At 44.5% G+C, this 23,306-nt stretch overlaps 1 protein-coding gene across 1 annotated transcript in view; it reads left to right on the forward strand.

Annotated features, from left to right (window-relative positions):
* Positions 1 to 507: 507 nt before the first annotated feature.
* Positions 508 to 23,306, forward strand: part of LOC138493189 (lens fiber membrane intrinsic protein-like) — a 29,530-nt gene continuing 6,731 nt past the window's right edge. Inside the window, exons 1-3 of the mRNA XM_069620354.1 lie at positions 508 to 586; positions 741 to 841; positions 4,412 to 4,597. Coding sequence (XP_069476455.1) covers positions 4,438 to 4,597 — 160 coding nt within the window. The 5' untranslated portion in view covers positions 508 to 586; positions 741 to 841; positions 4,412 to 4,437. The remainder of the gene's footprint in view (positions 587 to 740; positions 842 to 4,411; positions 4,598 to 23,306) is intronic.

Below are 23,306 nucleotides of genomic sequence, written 5' to 3' on the forward strand. Positions count from 1 at the left end.
ATCCCATCCACAAGAATGAAAGGAGAGATACGAATATCAAACATGCTGATTTGATATTTGCAGGTAGAGTTAGGGCGTTGCAGTTTGTGTTGAAGGATTTAAAGGAAATCCTTTAGGTCAAATATTGCTGCAAAGAGGGTGTGTTATTAGTCAAAACAATACCACAATGAGGCAGAGGGAGACAAACGGCGCTGGTTGTGGGTGAATAGCGCATTACTAGTAAAGGCAGTGAGGTAGCAGGTAACTCGCCGAAGATGGCGTCACATGGAGTGCAGGGACTCATACCAAAGACTGGACGAGCCACTCATGTCAAAATGCAGCCAAGCCACAGCAGAGGGACTTATATTTCACTCAGGGTCTGAGGGTGGACTGGGATCGTTTCTTCAGATCTCTTCCTGCTGCCAACACCCCTCAGCCCCTCCCTAACCACAAAGCCTTCACAGCCCTCTTTTGTTGTGAAACCGTATTTGAGGGTTTTGCTCCCAGAGAGCAGTTGCATAAATAGCTTGAGCGTTGCCGGGGTTTCCAGTCCTTCACGGCGTACTACTTCGTAGTACTGAATGCACACTGCGTACTCCAACCAAAGGTAAAAGAAGAGTACAAGTTTTAGCCTCTTTTGTTTAAGGTAGCTCCTTTATTTGACGCATTTGCTGTAGCATTCTGAGAATAACCATCATTATTAAAGTTATCAAAGACATGTTGAGTAAAGAGGTGTGTTTTCTTTTTTTTCTGGAGAATAGCGTTTTTGGTGTATTTGAAGCACGCACCAGTATCACCCCTGGAAGCGTTGTCAACATTTAAGTTGAAGGTGGTCACATAGAAGATTTTCGGAGACCCTGCGGTAAGATATGGAATACTAACTCAACATATCACATGCCTAAAGGATTATTGTAAATGTTATAAGTAAGTCACTTGGAGACTTAGTATTAAAATGAATATGTTTCTTGTTGTATTTCAAGGGACCTCGGGAAAGGTGTATGCACCGATTTCAGTGAATATAACACTCGTACTAAATCTGTCAGCCCCTTCCGAATGTCCAGCATATTTAAGCGTGGAGGACAGAAACTTGGACAAGTCCGGCTTTTGTATGAATAGGAATTTGCACGTCACGTGGATTTGATTTACACTTTCTGAAAATAAGAAAGTGAATACTGTCATTTAGTTAGGTCTTAAATATGTGTGTGAGATTAAATTAATTGTATGTTTTTAAGTGTATATTTTTATATGTGGTTTTTGGATCAAGTGCAGATATATGTTCAATAACATTTATTTTATGATAATGAATACATGTTTGGGTAACGTCACGAGCCAGTACTTACCCAGTAATTGTAATAGTTTACCCTTGAGATCAATTAATTGTGGAGCTTTCCTTTCTTGTGAAGAGGAAAAGAAAATAGTCAGCCTTAAATAACGTTGTCTCATATTACCTCTGTAATCCCCCTTAAATAGTTGGGGGTATTCGTGAGTATGTTCCTGAGAGTCAGGGTGTGCTGTCCAGATGGCAATCCAAGTATTTCTGATACATCAGTGCCCTCACAATACGGACAAAGCAAGAACAGAAGCAAGCATGAAGCAGTGTTAATGCTGTGTTCTTTTTTTAATTAAATCTGAAAAAAAGAATGCCTGGTGATGTTCAGCAGATCACAGGTGTCCAACTCAGAGGATTATAATAAAAGTAGCACAATGTTTTAATTTTTTATTTTAATTATTTAACACATTCCCAGGCATTGGATCAGAGAGCCATATGTTTTATTGAACTGCCCTCTGCATGGATCTGGTAGTGTCCAAATTATTTTGTTAAAATGTATTTAATTAAAATGTACAATGAAATGCAGTGCCTATTGTTGTGTTCCATTATTGTCTTTTGTGTTTGTTTGCTGGTGATCCCCTTGTTTCTTGACAGGCGGGAGTAAACATCCCAACGTCCCTTAACAAACAAGGTGTTTCTAATGAATACGTTTCATTCAAATACATTCCTGAAGTGTAGACACATACCATCACATTATAAACATTATAATATAAGGCAGTAATGTTCTTATTACAGGCTATTTCTGACATCAGTACTGACCTGTAATAAGTCAATAACGTTACTTTGCACTGTAATCAGTTATTGTACTTCATTTGTGATGTCACAATGCGCGCTGCTTGAGCCGGTGAAGGTAAGCATTCCAGTGGCTACTGCAGCACTCAATTAAAGCCATAACAATTGTTTCAAATTCCTTCCTTGAATATCTTTCTGCACATTATTACTTATTTTAAGGAACAGCCCCTTTTAGATGCATTTCATTAAACCACTTAAATTGCTACAACATTAGAAGCTGTATTTTTTTTATTGAAAGCAATTATACACTGATAATATGTATCAACAGCTGGAAGATCTCTTACATTAGATTAAGCAAGAAATGAGGTATTAGAATAGATGATATTTTGTGGCCATGTATTATAAGAAATAAAATACCCACTAACATATGTAAAAAAGGATAATACAAGTCAACTCAGAGTTCTGTGACCTAACAAAGGAACCCAGCCTTTGACCTTATTCCTCTACTTGGTCATAGAGCTCCTCAAATACTTGTAATATCCTTATGACGTGCACTAAGGTGTTTTTTTTATCCCATTTATAAAAAAAACCTAGTGCCCATGTTATAAAAACTTCAATTAAAAATAAAAAATCCAAATCTGGCTAAAATAAATAATCATCTCCATTAAAAATGACAAGGTATTGCACGTGATGTGGTCTTTCTAAAGTGGTAATCTGCCTATGGTCTGACCCCGTAGCGCTGTAGAAAGTCACAGCATGCAATGCACCATTGCATGGTTCGGGGCTAACGGTAGAATGTAGTCTGTTCATTGTATAACAGTAACCATGCAAAGAAAAAACACATTTCAGAGATACAGAAAAAGTATTACTCTATTACTATATGGAAATATGTATTGATGCCTATCCAGGTCAAACAGAATGCATGAAATACGTTTCAGACCAATAGGAACAGCGTTTCGATAACATTGTATTGACTTCTTGATTACTGCTGCTACCCCATCAAGGAATGTAACTTACCACGACCTGAACATTGTGGTAATGCTGGGGTCTGCGATGTGAGGATTTTCAGGATGGGTGGGGGAGGGGCAGACTGTGAATCAGGCCACTTGATAATGTTAGGTGTGTGATTGGGGGCAGTGCTTTCATAACTAGGTGTGTGTCTATATGGTGTTAAGTGCAGGGGTGTAATCTGGTGGGTGGCGCTCTTTATGGGTTTCTATAGATGGATGTGAAAAAGGTGACTTTTAATATCTCCCAGGTCTAGGGCTATGCTGCGAAGTACAGTATGGTCATCATATAGTTACAGTAGACATTTGGTGGGTATGGCTTTACAATTGTTTGCAATTGTGAGTTCAGACTGTGCAAGTGTATACCGGTCAGATATCACAGTGTGCTAAACACTTGGCCCTGACATCTGTGTGCAGCCTTCTGTGGCAGGTTCAAATCTTGGCAGGATCAACTCAGCCTTTCATCCTCCTCAGGTCGATAAATTGAGTACCACTCTGGGGGATAGTAGGGTCTTCTGTTATTTCAGCACTCTGAGACCTATGGGTGAGTAGTGGTATATATGAAATGCCTTACTATACACATTGATTCATGTTATGCATCGTTTTGCCAGATTATATCCGGAAATATTCGGATAGGACTAGTATTAACTATCATTGAACGCAGTTGGGGGGAGTTGTGGTGGCACAGTGAGTGGGTATGTCTGCATTATTTGCTGCACTTATTTCTTTGGGACTTGTGCCTAACATCGGACATATTGCCGAGAGGTCTATTATAATGGCTGCCATTGGTAGCTCAAACAAACTTTACAGGTGGTCGCCTTCTGTTACTTTATGAAGCCTTTGAGGGGTTCCATGGCTGAACTCTGGGCCTCATTACACGGTAGGCGGTAAGGGTTTACCGGTACCGGTATTTTACCAGTACCGGTAAACCCTTACTGCCTTACTACGAGGTCCCTTTGCGGGTTGGGGAATTTAACGCCTGAATTTAACCCGCAAAGGGACCAGGGAGCTAATTACGGTACCGCAATTTGCGGTGCCGTAATTAGCACCTTCCCCATTCCCATTATGCCCTTTGGGGCAAAAATGGGAATGGGGAAGGGCAATGGGGGAAGGGGGAATTACCGCCCCACCAACCTTGGAATAAGGCGGTAATTGCCCTTTCCACCAAGGCGGTGCCAGTATTTTACCGGCATGGACCAAGGTGCTAATAGCACCTTGGTCCACCGCCATCCGTGTAATGAGGCCCTGTGTGTTTTATTATTTTAAGCAGCGACCGTGATTATTATGTAGTGTAATAAGCACACACACAACGTGCGTCCTCCCTACACTATAATCGTTGTAACTTGGCATCCTATTTCTTCAGGAGTCATTGCCAGCACTACCTTGAGAATGTCTGGGCTGCCAGTTTGCTCGTTGTTCCTGCTCCTAATCAGCGCCATCCTCAACGTCATCTCACTTGCAACGGCTTTCTGGGTCACCGCCCGCAATTTTAATCTTGGACTCTGGCGGATCTGCATTGGAAATATCTGTGCTAATCTTGGCAGTACTGGTAAGAGAAGCGTTTTTATTGGCTGGCTAGAGAGGCATGCTTCTAGCAATGCAGAGTATCGGTATATTTTCTTCCCAATATATTTTCTCCACTAACAATTTCACCCTTCTGCATACACCTCTCAAACTCTAACCAAACATCACCACAAGCCTATAAACGCATAAATCTGCTCAAACCTAACTACACTGCAACAACAAAACAAACCACACATAGACTCACACAACAGTAGACGCCGGCTACTGCCCGGAAAACACCCCAAGTTCAGCCGACAGAGTTAACCGGCTTGAGACCGCCAACAGCACATCACCGCTCACTTGCACTTTTCCAGCTCATTCCCACTAACTCACCCCCCCTCCCTTTTTCAGAGCCGCCAGAGCACCAGGGGACTACTCCAGTGGTGGTAGTGCACAGTACAAATATCCTTTAACATTAGCATTAACATTAACATTAACAAGATACAGATTGCAGAAAGTAGTACAGGGAAGGGATCTGAGGTCCCACACCCACAGGGTAGCATTATATTTTGTACCAATAGCATTATCATGAAATCAGGAGATGTTGCTTTTATATAAAAAAAAACAAAATGGGAAGATAACACAATTCTGTTATAGGAAGTCCTTTTTTATATTTGAATTACTTAAGGTTTTTCAATACTACTTATGTGATTGCAATAAGAGTTTAGTACCTGGGAGATAAGTCCTGCGTTCAGACGATCAAGATTTGGCTTCACTATCCCGGTAGTTCCAAACCAGGGTGCAAAATGATCAGTGCGGAGCTGCTAGCCACATATAGAAGTCACACGCTCTTATTTGTGAATGGAAGGTAGAGCATAACAGACGTGCGCCTCAACTTCAACAATAGTGTGCATGTGTAGCGCTAGCACCTTAGGCATATGTGGCAATCCCACAGGATAAGGCTCTGTGAACCCGGCCGGCCCAGGGCTTTAAGTGGGCCGGGGCCTGCCAGGGCCGGGCCCTGGCAGGCTCTGAAATTTTGTTTTGAGGCAGGGCCCTGCTGGGGCCCACTAATCTCTCCTGGCAGCCCCGGCCACTACATGAAAAGGCATTTTTTTCTACAGCCTGAAGATCTCGCTCGTGAGCGAAAGCTTCAGGCTTCAGAAAAAAAATGCCTTTTAGCCGTAATGGTGGCGCCGCACCTGCGAGACATCCCTTTAATCAAGTGATGCACGTAGGCTGGCTCCACCATTATGGAGAAAACGTGAGGCCGCTGGAAGCAGAGGCCTTGCTTTCTAAATACTGAAGCTCCCGCGGATTCGCGGGAGTTTCAGTCTTTAGGAAAAATGCCTCTGCTTCCAGTGGCCTCACCCTTTCAGCCTTAATGGTGACGCTGCCCCTCCCCAGCTGGCGAGGGGCAGCACCACCATTAAGGCTGAATAGGCGAGGCGCTGTCCCCTGCCAGGCAGGCCTATAAAAAAATAAATGCAGAGATCAGCACCCTCTCCTCCATAGAGGAGAGGGTGCTAATCTCTACAAAAGGCTGCCTGGCAGGGGTGCCACTAGCCCATTGAGCCGGGGCTCGTCAAGGGGGCGTGGCTTAACGGGCCACGAAGACCCCCGTTGTTAGGCCACGTCCCCTCGATGAGCCCTGGCTCGATTTGTAGTGCCACTTAAGGCACTGCCCGGCCCAGAATGCATTTGGAGTGGAGGCATATGGATGGCGTGTGCTGGCTGTGGCTGGTGGAATACCTCATTGTGTTTAACTGGTGTTGGGGGAGATGTGGAATTTGGATCAGGAGACACAGGTAACAATGCCACCGTCCTTTACATTGCCCAAATCTTGGGATCTCAAGTACCTTATTGCTTTGTACCACTAACCACTTATGTGCTAATGCTGGGCATGCATTAAACACCACTACTGCAGAAACTTAAAACCTGGGAAATTGTGCTCTGCCTGGTTGTGCGCATTGCCAAATTGGTAATTGACTAACTTGAAAAACCTTGCTTCATAATCTCAGCTTTCCCCCTTGAGCAAATAATCTGATTATCGGCAAGCTGCACGTGGTGAACTATAATGCAGTTTCCTCATTTACTTGAAGACTCTCTTATCCAGAGCAAGATTTCCAATCTGATCACTAGGGATAATCAATTTGGAGGGATATGGGTCCCAAACCCTGCACAGGCAGCACCATTGGCAACTGACATCTTAACACAATGCTGACTGATTATAAAGACCTAGGCTATGCCCCCTCACTTCCTTGGCTGCACTTTAGGGCTTATCTCCTTTTTCAATCACATTTAAAACCCCTTTCCTGCACTTTAAAAAAAACGAAAAACAGACGCCTGCCATGGATTAGGGAACCTTTGCCAAACATAACTAGATGCAAACATGTCATTCACTTTATTTTGCTTGTGCACCTTTCAATGAAGGCCCCTTGGATCATCATTAGAGAAACATAGGTAACATACATACTGGGAGAACTCATGGTGGCGTCCAATTGTAATTTGTTGTAGTCATACTCGTAAATTGGTAGAGTTGGGATACTGCTCCTTGTACTTGACGGAAACCTTGAATGGAATGGTTGCACCTGACCATAATATATTCCAGCACTTCTCCTACTTGCAGATCTTGGCAGATACCTGGGCAGGTTCTGCTAACATCCACGATACATGGGTGCCATCACTCTGCTTCACAATCCTCACAAGGGGCCTCAATCCCTTGCTACTTATTATTGGCGTATTTATTGAGCAAGGACCTGGCTTTGGAAAGCACCGGATCACTCCTTCATGCACAGCTCACTCATGTATTTGTATTTCGCCCAGGAGTGAACATCCATGGTGCTCTTAACTAATGGAGGATCACCCGGATGTCTGACAGTGGCATCTGTACTCACTCTGAAAGGGACCTGGAAGGTCCTGTCTCAAATGCAATGTTGGCATGGTGCAGTAACCCCAGCACCCCAAGACCAGACTTTCCAAGTGTGAAGACTAAGAAGTGGTGTTGCATGACACACAGCCTGCCCACTGCTGCGGTGTGCCTTCACAATTGAGTATATGCATTGGGTTATGAGGGGCACACAGGTGTAGATTTTTCATCTGCAGGCTGATCTCATAGGCAGTTTGGCAGCTCTCCATATGAATAGCTTCTTACTCACCCAGATTAAACTGGCACTCGCCAATGGCGACGGCGACTAGAAGTGCTGCGGCCTGTTTAACTATGTCCAATCTTCCACTTCTGAAACACATTTTGAAGTTGAGAGAGCCTCTGTCTCAATACATCATCAATCCTGCAGAATTTTACATTCTGGATTTGAAGAGATCTGTAATACAATTCAGACGAATCTTTAAAATTGTGCGCATAATATGTTTTAATGGCCCACAACTCTTCCACTGTGTCAAAAAGAAGACTTTGGCCAAACTGCATATGAAGTTTTACTCAGGAAAAGACTCAGGGAGTTAACTTTTCATATATTCCCTTAACTTTGCACATTGGTTGTCCATCTGAGGTGAGGATCATCCTGCGGTTGTGTGGTGTAGGAGATTGAAAAGCATTTGCCTCTGCCAATAGATGGGCTTTTGTGATAAAATACCTTAGCAAGAGAGAGGGACTCAATACAAGTTTGGTAGTGTAGGTAATTCACTTTACCTCAATTTTTCCCACACTGCCAAACTACACATTTTCCATTATTACATCCGGTGGTATAACTGCATGTTAATACCACCCATTTTTGGAGGTAAAGTGTTACCTCAAACAATCAGTGGTATTACCATCCTGTAACACCACCTGAGGTAATACGGCAAAAAATCCCCAATGGCGTCCTATAGACTCCAATATTTGGGGATTTACACCATCTACCACCACTTGTAATCTGGTGGTATTACTGCCAGAGATAATACCTCCAGTGCTAATACCACCTGACCAAGTGGCATTATCAGTAATTTTGTTTTCAGGTAAATCTGCCGGAATACCCGCAAACTCATAATGAGTCCATGTCCACACATAGGTCGTCACCAATCCCTCACCCCTGAGAATTGCGATGAAGGCCTTTTAAAAGTACTTATACTTAGAGGTAGTGTACGTTTGACGTTGGTGCCTTTAACACTACCTACGATCCCTGCTGCCTCACTACACTGAGACCAACATTGTCAGTAAGGTAATCCAGCAAGTTAAGCGCTCACCCTGGCCTATTGCCCCTTCATCTTTCTGTGGTGTGTTAATGGAGTACTATATATTGGATAATAACGAGATTCATCATCCTAGTGCTTCCAGTGCACTGGCCCTGCCCCAGCCAAAGACTCCTTGCACTGACTGTGCTCTTAAAAATAAATGCTTCCATTATCACTTAAGTCTAATCTTCAAACATTTGAGAAATCAGACCCCTTATATATCTGGGAGTAGGGAAGGATCACTCACAAGTCAGGAACCTGCAAATCATCTTAGCAGACACAATCCCACCTCCCCTGGTAGTGAGCTATTCAGCTATCACTGTTGTCCATGAGTTTGAGAAACCAGATCCCATGATACTGAGACACTTTCCAGCCTTTTGGTTCAAAATCAGGTACATGTCAGCAAACCTGCTCCTAGGCTGATCCTGCCACAGCCTACTTGTCCTGGCATCAACCTCCCAAAAGCGTTGCCATTATCACTTTACACCAGTCTTATTGAGTCTGAAAAATAGACCTCCTGAATATCTGGGGTTATTGATATATCAGTCATATATCAGGGTCCTGGCAACCATCTCACCTCTCCCTTACCAACTGTCTTGGCACTTCCCTCTTGAAAATAAATTCTCACTTTATCATTGTTGCTTGTTATTACTGGGTTGGCAAAAGCAAAGCCCCTGAATATCTGGTAATGCGATAGGTTATGCTGTATGTGAGGAGTCATTCGACTGACCAGTGACTCATCCCCAAGCTCAACTCCTCTGTGACCCATCCCCAAGCTTAACTCCTCTGCAGTTAGTGCCTTCAAAATATTGCTTCTGATTATCACTGTATCTTGCCCTTTTTAGGAAAGCAGACCACTTGGATATCTGGGGCTGAGACAGTCAATTGACATGTACCTGAGCATGCACCAGCCGCATATAGAAAAAAAACAAGGCGGGTCCTGGGAGTCCCTATGCCGGACATTAGTCCCAGTTACGAGAGAATTACCAGAGTCTTCAGCTCACTCTGGGGTTGCTGTTAGTACTCTTGTTCAGAGGAGAATTGCCTAGCATTTCGGTACTGGACTGCCCCAGGGCAGGACAAAAAAACAGATATGTTTTGAATGGTTACCTCTGTGAACGATAGTGAGCAAAAGACTCTGGGTAAGGCTCTCGTAACGAGGACTAATGTCTGGCAGAGGGACTCCCAGAAACCCACTTGTTATGTGCGTATTTTAAGTCGCTTTGGGTCTCACCCTAAGTTACTAGGGGAATCCAGACATTGACCCCTTGCTCAATATTCTTAGAGAGGCACAGCTCCACCCTACTGATGAGGTCCAACCAGATTAAAACACGTGTCCGGGGTTGCTGTTGGTACTCTTGATCAGAGGAGAATGGCCAAGTATTTTGGTGCTGGACTGCCCCAGGGCAGGACAAAGACTGATATGTTTTGGATATTTCTCCTCTGTGAAAGATAGTGAGCTAAAGACTCTGGGTAAGGCTCTTGTAACCAGGACTAATGTCAGGCAGAGGGACTCCCAGGATCCCCTTGTTATTTGCATGTTTTAAGTAACGTTGGGTCTCACCCTAAGTTACCAGGGGAATCCAGACGAGGACCCCTTACTCACTATTCTTAGAGAGGCACAGCTACACCCTACTGATTGCTGTTGGTACTCTTGGACAGAGGAGTATTGTTTAGCATTGCTGTGCTGGACTGCCCCAGGGAAGGACAAAGACTGATATGTTTTGGATATTTCTCCTCTATGAAAGATAGTGAGCTAAAAACTCTGGCTAAGGCTCTCATAACAAGGACTAATGTCTGGCAGAGGGACTCCCAAGACCCCCCCCCTTGTTATTTCCAGCTGCATAGAGTCAAGGACTTTTCTCGTTCAAACTCTGTAAGGCTGGTCTACGATGACAATGTATTAAGAGGCCAATACTGGGAGAGCAGTATGATGCCCTATGGGCCTCATTACATGTTTGATGGTATTTTGGAGGTAAATCCTCCAAGATAACACCAACAGATTTACAGTTCCCACCAATTGGTCCTGTGGATTTATCATAGGATTACAAGTGTAGGCAGTGTAAATCCCCATTTTATACTCCTTTGCGCATTTTTGGTAGAATTGCATCATGCTGGAGATAGATCCTCCACTTTTCCTCAAAAAATGGCAGAATTACCAGTAGGTAATTCCACCAGTGTTAATTCCGCCAAAACATGTAATTTGGCGCTGCAGGAAAAATAGAAGTAACTGAATTACCTCCACTTTTTCCCTGCACCACTAAACTCATAATTAGGCCATATGTAAGATCATGAATCAATTCATCTTTTATTACACACTTAACAACCGAGACCAGTCTCTAAATGCAGAGCTTGGATTTGAAACTGTATTTGTCTGCGTTGTCTGGCTTCCAAGACGTTGACCCTGAGTTATCCTTCCAAACCATCTGCCAAAATAACATGTTGCAACATACCATAACATTACGTTGTCTCTTTCACTCTTCTTCTCCCTCTCTTTCCTTATTTCTCCTACACTTTTCTTAATCCTCAACACTTTAAAACAACATTGAAACATATGCATTGTGCAAGAGAAACAACTAGATAAACATATCAGAACAGTGTGGATGAGCGCGCATCAGTCACTTGGCAGGATCCTGAAAGATAATTGGCCCTATGCCAACCTCAGCTGTTGAAGAGGTTGATTCCCACAAACTCAGCAAGATCAAACTATACTGATAAGGGGAATGTGTGCTTTCGTGATGTCGATGCAAGGTCAGTGGGGTTGGGGCAGGATCAGTTGACTGACACGTTGCTGACATGTTATTGAAGCTGCCTAACTGCAGATATTGAAGTGGTTGTCCTTATAAACTTATTTAGATAGTGATAATCGGAGGATTAAATGTAAAGTGGCCGATGCCAGGACAGGTGGGCTTGTGCATAGTCAGTCAATTGGAAAGTTCCTAAAATGTCCCGACTTGCCACAGCCCTGCCTTTATTAAAAGCATTAAAACTGATCTAAAGTGAAAATGGAGCCTGCTCAAGTGGCTGATTTAAGGACAGTTGAGCTGAGGGCTGGTCAGTCTGTTGGCTGACTACTGACATGTACCTGCCCGAACCCAGAGCTTGAATGGATATAAGGGGACTAAGATTGTGCTATAATGATAATGAGACTCTGATGCCAGGGCATTGGGCTGGGCAAGAGTGAGTCGAATTTAAGATTGACATCTAAACAAAATGGCAGAATTTACATTAAGGTTGGTGGCAAGACTGTTAGGCAGCGGCACAGAAAGGCAGATTCCCAGCATTTTCATCACAATGCCTAATACCCGGATATATTAAACACTTGTTTATGAGTGCAATACAAATAAAATATCAATATCAATATCAATATTAAAGGGACACCCTTCTGAAAATCATAAAGACTGGAACACAGGGACAATGTAAACATGTAATTTCAAGAGGGTGATATAAGGACTTGTGGGCTGTCTCAGGGACACTAAACAGTGAACGACCCCACCCAAGCACCACACATTAAATGTGTCACCTTTTTATCTCAGTAACATTGGGCTATACAGATAAAGGCAGAACATTTAAAGCCCTCTACCAGGAGAATTTGTCTTGGCAGTGTCAATGCACTTGCACTTCTGGAATAATATGGGTCATTCTTATCTAATTGTATTTTACTCTGTACGGATGGAGAGTTGAATCGGCTGGTGGTGAGCACTTAACTTGCTTTGATATTTTACTGCATTGTTGGTAACATAGCATGGAGGACACAGTATTCATTGTACTCAGTTCAGCCATTGGGCCTCATCACAAGTTGGGCTGTATCCCGGCTGTAATACCCCACCACTGTAATAGCCTTAGCACCCACCGGTCCAGCGGTATTACCGCCAGATCACGGGTTGAGCGTCAACAGTATATCCCCATTCCAATTGGGTCTATTGGATCCAATGGGGCATTTTCGGTGCTAATACTGTGGGCTAATACAGCCAGAGGTAATACCACCGAAAACAAGGCGTTCAATGGGATTTTCACCTCCACAGAAAAGCTGGAGGTAAAACAGCCCAACTCGTGATGAGGCCTATAGTGTTGTGAATGCCTATGCGGGTAAGTTGTTTTAAAGGGCCTTCACCACATTTTGCAAGGGGTCCATGGAGGACCGATGAGCCAGTGGCGTCATCCTGTGCCTGCCAAAAGGTCTGCCCTTCTCGAGTTACACCACACAAAGTTGGAATTATCTCCATCTGTATCTCAGATTAGCAGCCATTAGTTACCAATGTCTGAAGTTCAGCAAATACAATATACGTTATCTTCCCGAGGCTTTTCCTTAGCAACCTTCATAACTAGTTTGGGGCAATTCTGCTTTGTGACCCAGTAGTCAGTGAACTCATGCAAGAGTTGCTAAACAAATTGGTCTAGTTTCGAATGCCAGTTTCATTGCTTGGGTACATTGTGGCATTCCAGGCAAATCAATGCCCTTGTGATTCATATTGTGAACTGCCAGCATACTTTGTGACAAGAAATAATCATTGGCACAAAACAAAAGGTGCCACAATTGTGTATATAAATTCATTAATTATCACAATGTATTGAGTAGCGGATTGGGGTTGAAAGCCCGAGATGGAAATGTTTGAGGGAGAAAAGACCAAAGATCATTTTTCTGAATTAACCTTGGGTCTTTTCTCCCATGAACATTTCTGATTGGCCCCCACCCCGACCCACACCCCCAACCACCTACCTACCTTTCTTCTGGCTCACTGGGGGTCATTACGAGTATGGCGGTAGGGGGTTAACAGCACCGGTAAGGATGCTGGTGCCGTTAAACCCCTAACGCCACATTCCGAGGTCCCTTACCGGGTCCCACTAGGGCCGGCTGGTTTTACCAGCCGCCCTTAGCGGGACCTGTTAAGGGACCATGGAGCTAATAACGGGCCCGCTATTTGCGGCCCCATTATTAGCTCCTTCCCCATTCCCATTGAGCCCTATGCGGGCGCGAATGGAAATGGGGAATGGTTTTGGAAATGGGTATTTACCGGGTCCGCATAATTCGGAATGTCCCGGTAAGTCCCCATTCCGACACCACGGACCCAGACACGGGTTTGGAGGCAGCCATGGTGCTATTTGCACCATGGCTACGTCCAAACTCGTAATAACCCCCACTGTGTCCCTGCGATGCCTATTCCCTTTCACTCCCGTGATAGGGAACTGGCACTGCAGGGTACTTTCCTTTTTTTGGGGGGGACCAGCTGCGGGGGGCACCCCCACTCACAATATAGTGAGCACTGGTATGGGGCACACCCCTGCAACCCCTGCCACTGAATGGGGGATTTGGTCGAACATTTCATTCGTTCAGTATTTTCGACCATTCGGCCAAATCTCCCATTCGGTCTTTCCATCTCCGTCTTTTTGGCTGATTCCTTGAGTAGCGGATACAGCACAAGGTTTGCAAAATGAGTGGCAAATGGTGTGTTTTAAAGCACATCAGAGAAGTCACAATAGTGGTAGCTACCAGATGCACAGTCAACTGTGTCACAATCTAGACCACATTGACCCATATCACCAGAACACATGGAGCTGTAGCACCACTTGGTTATTTCCCTGCTGCCCAGTAGACATATCTAAACCTGACAATTTTGCAATTTAGTATATAGTGAGAATGATTTGCCATCTGGCAAAGGTGTGAAAGCCTTGGCTTTTTTTTATTTGTATTAATTAATAAACCGATGCAGGTAATTCCATCTCTGAAAGGGTAATCAGATTCCCCTTTCATAAGCTCCATGCCAAAAACATAGTGTGTACCTGTGTCCTTCTGCATCAGTATCCTGATTTGCAGTGCCTGATCTACTGGTGGCACAGAGCAGGTGCAGAGGTCACAGTTTGACAGCAGCAGTGACAGCCAAGTCTCTGCAATGTAGGGGCTGAATTTACGATATGCCCCCCCCTGTCCCAAAACTATGATGATCATATGTAATCTATGATGGTGGCAGGGTAAATGCTAAAATAATGCTATGCCTGGGTAAAGGCATGATGCATGCCACTACTTATGATCATTGCAGCCACATTCAATTTGATATCACACATGGTCAGCTCGACTGATCCAGCTCAAGGTATGGAAGGCGATGTGTATTCGGGTCAGACAGACTGTGCCAGCCAAATGACAGAACAGGAACCTGAATGGTCATCCCTCTTATTTGGTCTCTTTGGGAGGGTAGGGAGCATACCTCACCAGAGAGAGCCACCCCAAGCAGGCTACCCTGGGCCCAGGCATTAAAGGAGCACACCCCTTGAAAGGTAGTATCCTCAGAACAGTGTGCTGCATTTCTAAAGGCCTTTGATCCCAGTGAGAAAGGAAGGGAGCAGGGTCAGAGTAGTCAGAAGGCATCTGTACAGCAGAGGAAAACTTCCATTTTGTTTCTCTTTGCTTCTCTCTCTCTCTCTCCCCTTCCTGTCCACTCCATCTCCTCTGGAGCAAAGCACTTTGGGTGTGTTGTCAGAAGGACAAAATGCACCTCTTTCAAGAACAGAGATAGGGCCACTAAAGGAAGGCTAGCTTTAGTCGAATCACCTGTCGACATTTATCTTTAAAAGAAGGGGTCTCCCACCACTTCTTGGATTGACTCTAAAACAACACCTGAAAAGGATTCATTGAAGGTCTTTTGGGAGAGGTGCACTTTCCAAACCGCTCAACCACTCTGGTGAAGAAAGAGGAGTCCAACACAGAAGAGAGCTTTGCCCCATACCACCTCAGGCCACATTGGAGGTGACACCCTCTGTGGATCAGGACCTGCCATTTGCAACAGAACATCCCAGAGCTGGGAGACCCTGAAACTACTCACTCTTTCCTCGAGGCCCTGAATTGAGACTCACTGCACCTGGAAGACCAGGTCTGCCAAGGCTCCCCGTTCCGCCAGCTCAAAACTGGTCGGACTGCCATCAAAGCAGAATTTGACTCCATCAAAGCTGAGCTCGATGCCATTGATGCAGAGGGATACCACTGGTGCTAACTTCTGTCACTCCTCCCCCAAACCTTTGAGCAATTGCTTGCACGTTGAGCCGCTTAATGCTGCACTGTGCCCTCGCTGAGCCGTCACCTGCTAGGCTCAAATCAATGATGGCAGCACCTGACTCACTGGCTGGGTCTTACCAGAGGTTTATAACATGACTCCACCTGACTTGCCCTCAAAGTACCGCTTCGCCGAACCGCACATTGGGACAACAGCATCACCATTTCGATGACTGCCACACACAAACCGCTGTTGCATCACTCATCGACCCTTCCCAGTTTTAACAACCTGACTCAACCCAGCCTGACCTCGAAGAGATCCTGGAGAGCTCCCTGACTGCCACCACCAAAAGCTGTTTTTCGAGCCGCACAGAGCTATGGCAATTCAACCCACTCAATGCCTGGTTGCCGCATGGACACGCACGATCCACCATACCAAACTGAGCTTGTTCCGATTGTAACTTTCTCGAAGCCGAGGTTCAACGACATTGAACTGCCTAAGAACCAAGGTACTACTGACAAATAACTGCCCCTTGGTCGGGGCCCTAGAGACTGCGTAGGTCACTTTTGCACCTTTTGTTTCACTCAAAGCCATAGTATTTTGTGTCTAATCATTTGCCTTTCACACCTGTATTCATACTCAGAGTGCTGCATGCTTCTATCTGTTGAATCTGTTCTCTTCTTTGCACAGGGTGGGTTTTGTACAGTGTTTTCTAGATAGTTCTATTGTTCATAGAGCCTTGATTGGACATTCCCTTTATTTTGCCCTGCTTTACTATGTTGTTTGAGCCACTACTGGATCACATTCACACCCCTCTTGAGAGTATCGCCTTCCGTCAGTCCACGTTACCACAAAAGGCAAAGGAGGTTTATCTCTAACTATGTCTGTGTTAACTTTATGATTGTGTTGGCTCTTGCTTTGTAGAAGTGTGAAGGCTGAATGGGCATTTTCGCTCGTACCCAACCTTGTACTCTTGTAGATCAGAATCCAATTTGGCACACTACCTCACGTCCCCTTACAGCAAGGGACAGAAAAGATGCTTGAAGGACAAAACACCATGCAATGTAAGGGGTAATTTGATGTCACCCAATAAAAAAGACCACAATCCCTGCACAAGAACAGTAAAGAGGTTCCCTAGTATTTCTTCGAATTCCTGACAAATAAAAAAAGCCATGCCCTTGCCACACACTTCCTGATGGACATCCCAGGGGACAGTAGACATAATGGCATCCTTCATGCTTTTTACTAATGCACAAAGGACTTCCTCATGACGTGCCATTTTTCATCTTAGAGTTCTTCTGGAATTGACTAGTTCCCCTTCATTTATAACCACATAGTTCCTCTTCTAACTAGGAATTAAGAAACTCCTAGCAAGTAGAAGGTGATCACGTTCATCATATTGTATCACTTCAAGGTCCACTACAAGGTTCTATTCCTTCACTGCAACCATAAAGTAGTCTTTTAAGGATCACCCATGATGACCATTACATGTTTGCTTGCCTGGGGAATCAGGTGTTGTCCAACCATTTAGAATTGTAAGCTGTAGGATCCCCAAAACAAAAAGTATTAAGGGATAGGGCTTGCTTGGACATCATCACAGGTGATAAATTGGCCACTGGAATTCCCCACACTAGATCCTCTTCTGTTCTAATCAGTGATTTGTAAGCCAGAACCTAATTTCCTATTCAAATTTCCTTTTATGATGTTAAATGGGGGCCTTGCAGTCTGGTTCTCAAGCCACTGTTATGTTATGTTATGTTATGTTATGTTATGTTATGTTATGTTATGTTATGTTATGCTATCTGAAGGGCATCATGGTGCTGGAGAGGAAAACTGCTTGCAGAAAGGGAGAACCAATAAGAATAGAGGGCTAGAATGAGGTGGTTTTAAGAGCTCTTCTAAAACCAAGATGGTTGGAAGTACTTCTGAGTGACAGTGGAAGATTATTCCAGAGTTTGGCAGCTGCAATGGAAAAAGCCCTGCCGCAAACCCGTTCAGAGTCGAACCTTGGAACAATAAGTAGGTTAGTGTTGGAGGAGTGTAAGTCACGTTCAGGGATATAGCAAAAGAATTTGGATTGCAGAAACTCAGCTCCTTGGCCGTGGACCGCATGGTGGACAATGCACTGTTGAATAAAACTGTGTAGACTGTTTGGTTTCTTACACCATTTTGCTTTGGCGTTATAAACATTAAAAATAAGTTCATAACCTCTAGTTACTCTCAGTACTACCATGATTAATTCCTTAGATTTAATTTGGTTATCAACAACTTCAAGTGGTTTCTCAGTTGTGAAGTATACTGCCAAAATGCATGAGTTATCTCCCATCTGGTTAAGTGTGGTGGGTACCTGAAATGAACTAAAGCCATCCATTGAAGGTGGTTCTAAAGACTAAAGGCCTCATCACGAGTCTGGCAGTAACCCTTAAATGCGGTGGTAGCGCTATTACCGCTGCATTTAAGGGTCTGCCAGATCACGGGTGGAAATCCGCTGAAATTCCGCCAGCGGTAAGAGCACGAAAATTCCCTATTGAGCCCAATAGGGAATGGGGAATTCCCAAATGGGCTCAGTGGGGAATGGGCAATACCGTTCCGCCAAACCCGTGATCCTGCGCTATTAGCGCCGGGGGGTTGGCGGTAGGGCAATTAGCGCCGGCGCTCTACGCCCAACTCGTGATGAGGCCCTAAATCTCTTGTAACAGTATTGGTCCCAAGAGAGACACCCCTTGCATAAGTGTAACATTCCCTTTGTGTTCTCAGAGTATTGAGATAATGGGAGTACTGTAGGCAAACCTTGTTGTACTGTACTCTGAATAGATATGAATAGACTCATATTTGGCTTAGTGTGAAGAGCAGTTGATGAAATAACAGTTAATCGATGACCTATTTCATCCATTGTCACTCCCCATATATATCGGTGAGGGATGTCATAGGGTTGGTCTTCATCGGTCATAGACCCTTTCCTCGCAGATACATTTTGGCATCATACTTTAACTGAGTAAATATGAGCTTTAAAATACGAGGAAGGAGGGGGGGGGACAAGTGAGCACCAAGTTTGAGGAATGATGACTTAGATGGAGGAAAAAGAAATAAGGATGACATCTGAGGAGGTTTAGTGATAATGTCCTAAAATATATCATGTGAGATGGGTGAGGAGGTGGGATGAGGGAGAGGAATGGAATGTGAGAAGGACAAATGAGAAAAGACTACTCACTTCCTAAATCCACCTCCATCTGTTCTACTAATCTGCAAATGATCTTGTTCTCTAAGTTGCTACTAACATCTCTACCATTAACAATACCCTTACTACTTACCTTCTATCCCCTCCTCCTGCCAACCTTTCTCCACCATTTCTACCCTCCTCTCCAGCTATATTTTCCTTTGCCTCTACCAACACTGATGATATACTTGCCATTGTCGTTAAGGATACCCCTTTGTGTGTCGCCTATGACCAACTGACCCTGCACATTGTGAAGCACATATTTCCCAGTGTAGCTCCACATCTTGCTTTCCTCTTCAACTCATCTCTTGACAATGCCACATTCCCCCATCCTATAAGGCATACACTGTCACCCCTCTACTTAAGAAACCAAGTGTAGATCCTAAATGTCATGCCAATGTTCACTCTGTCTCTCTTCTACCACAATATTCCATAATCCTAGAGCAAGTAGCATTCAATCGACTCACTGATTTCCTTGATACTCACAACCTCCAGGACTCTCTTCAATCTGGCCTCTGCATTCTACAGAGACATCTCTCATCAATATCAGCAACTTCAGTTTTTCCACTTGTCATGATATCGTTTCATCTATTTTAATTCTCAAACTCTCTTCTGCCTTCATTACTGTTAACCATTTTGTTATATATCTCTCCTTGGCATCTGATATAAGGTCCTTCCTTGTTTTGCATCATACCTTGCCACCAGACACTTTCAGGTGTGCTGGAACAGCCTTACCTCCCCACTCACCCCTTTACTGTTGGAGTTCACCAGCGGTCTGTCCTTGGTTCACTTCTCCTCAATCTCTACACTTCAGCTCTTGGCACCCTGATCTCCTCTCACAGCTTCTCTTATGAACATGTTGGCTGATGTCACTCAGATCTTTGTATCCTTCACTCCTTATCTGATGAGCTGTTGTCAAAAAAGTCAAACTGTCTCTCTGCCATCTAATATTGGATGTCATTTCACTCACTCATCTCAACTCATGCTCAACTCCACTAAGAATGACATTACTTACTTCCCAGCGAAACAGGCTAACTCTTCCTCTACCCCTCTTTTTCTCTTCTATCCTGGCTACATTGTTTACTTAGCTACCGCTCATAACCTTGGTGTCATCTTCGACCCATCACACAACCTCTCATCCTTCATCTTCACTGCAGCCAGACTCAAACTCCTCAATAAAAGTAACTTATCCACTACCTTTCAATACTGCTTAACAGCTGATCTCCTCCTTAGGCTTTTCTACATCGGACAACTGTGCCAGTCTTCTCTATAGCCTTCCCAACTATACTTTTTCACCTCTGGACAAAATCCTCAACCAAAACTGCTGTAGCTGTTTTACGCAGGCACCATATCTAGCTTTTAATCGATAACTAAGCATATTGTGAAATTATTAGCGAGTGCTTCTAAACAGTGGGATCTTGAGGAGAGAAAACCCTCTTCACTTTGATTATGAACACAAATAATGCATTTATGAGATGATAAGGGTTGATTTCCCAATGTTTTTTTTTCAATTGCTTCTTCCCATTTCTTAAACACTCTTTACATAATCTCAAGTGATTCCTGGTGATTCCTTTCTGATCTACAATCATATTTATGTCCATAAATTTGCTTGGGAGCTTGGAGTGGGGGCTGTTTGGGGTTGCACATTTCAAAATGATGTTTGTGGGCACCCCCTTGATTACATTTGGGAAAACCCAGCCGAAACAGCTGTGGCGCGCATAGATTATATTGGAGATGCAAAAGTGCAAATTACCAACCCGTCTTTGTGGCTTCCTCCAGGTGCACATTCCTAGACAAAGCAATGGAGGGATGGGGTGAGCAACTGCAGATTATACTGGAGAATATCACTGCCCTCTACATAGTGGAACAAAGAAGAGCAGTCAGCAGGGGAAGATAGAGAAGCTGAAACCCTAATTGAACAGTTATGCTTCATCAGCAAGGTGCAAATGCTTTAGAAACCGGGAGTAGAAAATTAACAAGTTGACAAGAAATAGCACGCTGAAGGATACTGCAAAACCTGGCTACCTGCACACTCCAAAGTCCTTATTTACTGCACTGAATTAAAGAAGTATAAGACAAAAGTGCCAACATGATGGCAGGAGGTTGAGACTGTCCTGAAGGTCGAGGCTCACTTTAACTTCAAATGTTGAAAGGCTGAGACACCCGCACCCTCCCTGTCGTCAATGAAGGTCTATTTGTGTGGGTGACTGTTGAAAGATATCACCCAATGCTTGAAGTAGGATGAAAGAATCGGCGGCGTGCTAAAGTTTCATGAAAGAATATTATGGCGGTGTGGCTTTAGAAATTTAACTAAGGTGGTGTGACCGCTGCAAAAAGAGAGGAGTGGCAAAATAGATGCGTACAAGACACCTGTGTGAGTTGAGGTTCAGAGTGTGAAATCTGTAGGATGCAGGTTATTTGTCAAATAGGACCAATCAGGCGATTCATTCAGAGAACTATATGTATGTTCCAGTGCACTTGAGATAGCCGATGATGTATATGTGACTTAGTCAGATATAGGCCTGCAATCTGTGGGCTGCATATCTAGTACGATTGTTCAGGGGGGCGTTCATTTGCCCCAAGGCTGCTTGCTTGTGTAATCTGCAAGTCGCGGCTGTCTGTTGGAACTTGGGATACTGACTCAGAGATCTCAAGCATTCAGGATGATATGTCGAAGTATCATTATGGGCACACATGATACACAAATCGACTTCTGTTTAATGAGTCATGTATATTGGCAAACAAAATACATCAAGTTACAGAAATTCTGCATTCACTGTCATTTGAATAGCACAACAATGCTGCAACATGTGATACAGGCTGTATTGGACGGCAAACTACAGCCCTCACTGTGAGCACCACCTTTAAGGGCCTTTCATCAGATAATGGGCCTCATTACGAGGTTGGAGGCAGCCATGGCGCTATTAGCGCCATGGCTGCCTCCAAAACCCTTCCGACTCCAGCCTGGTGAATGGAGTAATTAACGGTCCATTCTGAGGTCGGAGGGGCCGGTAATTCTCCATTCACCAGGGCCATTATTCCCCATTCCCATTTGAGCCCCCATATGACTCAATGGGAAGGGGGAAGGCGGCAATAACGGTACCGCAAATTGCGGTACCGTGATTGACCCCGGTGTGCCTTTGTGGGTCCCGTCCTTAACGCCTGGTAAAACCAGGCGTTAAGGAAGGACCCGCAAAGGGAACTCGTAGTAGGGCGGTAAGGGATTACCAGCACCAGTGCCCTTACCAGTGACGGTAATCCCTTACCGCCCACCTCGTAATGAGGCCCCATGTATTTTATCTATCCCTCTTCACTGTTCCTTCAATCTGAAGTGAACTTAACCTTTGCAATGAGTGACGAGGTGTGTGTGTGTGTATGTGTGTGTATGTGTGTGTGCATGTGTGCGATTTTTGCGACATGTGTGCACATGTGTATGTGTGTCTTTGTGTGTGTGTGTTTGTGTGTGTGTGTCCCATTGAAAGGTTTTTCCAGGATGGGCATCACATTGAAGGTTCTTGAACTAAAATGTGCTTCCTAAAACGGGCCACTTGTAAAACCAGAGGAGTTGTTCAAGCTCCGAACCGTTTACTACGCTCAGCAATACCTCATAGCACTGGACAGGCACATCTGGCCACATGACCTGAAACTCTCCACAATCCAGCAAGGCATGAAGAAGCATGATGATGTTGAATATTTGCATGATCATGATTCAGTGTCAGCAGTTCATAATTTGTAAACAAAATAAGTACCAGAACCCAAATTCTTTCTAGCACTCCCGTGACACTGCGGGTGTGCAAATCTCCACCACTGCTGCCTCCACCCATAGCTATTCCCAGTAGTGTCGACATATTTGGGGTTACACTACAGCTTGCACCTGCTCATTATAGTTGATGGATGAGCTGACTATCACCACTTCATAATTAAAGTGAGTCTGAGAGAATAAGGGCTGGGGCTTAAAAAAAAAGTGTCAGGGCTCTGCCCTGGCAAACACCGCCACAAAATAAGTACTGGGCCTCACTACGAGGCTTGCGCTCCCGTAATGAAGGGTGCCGGTACGGGACCAGCACCGTTCAGTACAGGATGCGCAATTATGAGGTTCCCTTGCGGGACCCGGAACAGACGTCTGGTAAAACCAGACGTCCTTTCTGGGTCCCACAAGGGGACCAAGGAGCTAATAACGTGCCTGTTATTAACGGGCTCGTTATTAGCTCCATACCCATTCCCATTGAGCCTTATGGGGGCTCAAATGGGAATGGGGATCGGTTCCTCAAGGAGGAATTACCGGGTCCTCCAATGTTGGAATGACCAAGGTTATCCCTCATTGAAGGAACCCGGTGCTGGAACACGGTATGGAGGCAGCCATGCCCATGTTAAGGGCATGG

This window comes from Ambystoma mexicanum, chromosome 10 (assembly GCF_040938575.1).
Source record: "Ambystoma mexicanum isolate Mex_15411 chromosome 10, UKY_AmexF1_1, whole genome shotgun sequence".
Lineage (NCBI taxonomy): Eukaryota > Metazoa > Chordata > Amphibia > Caudata > Ambystomatidae > Ambystoma > Ambystoma mexicanum.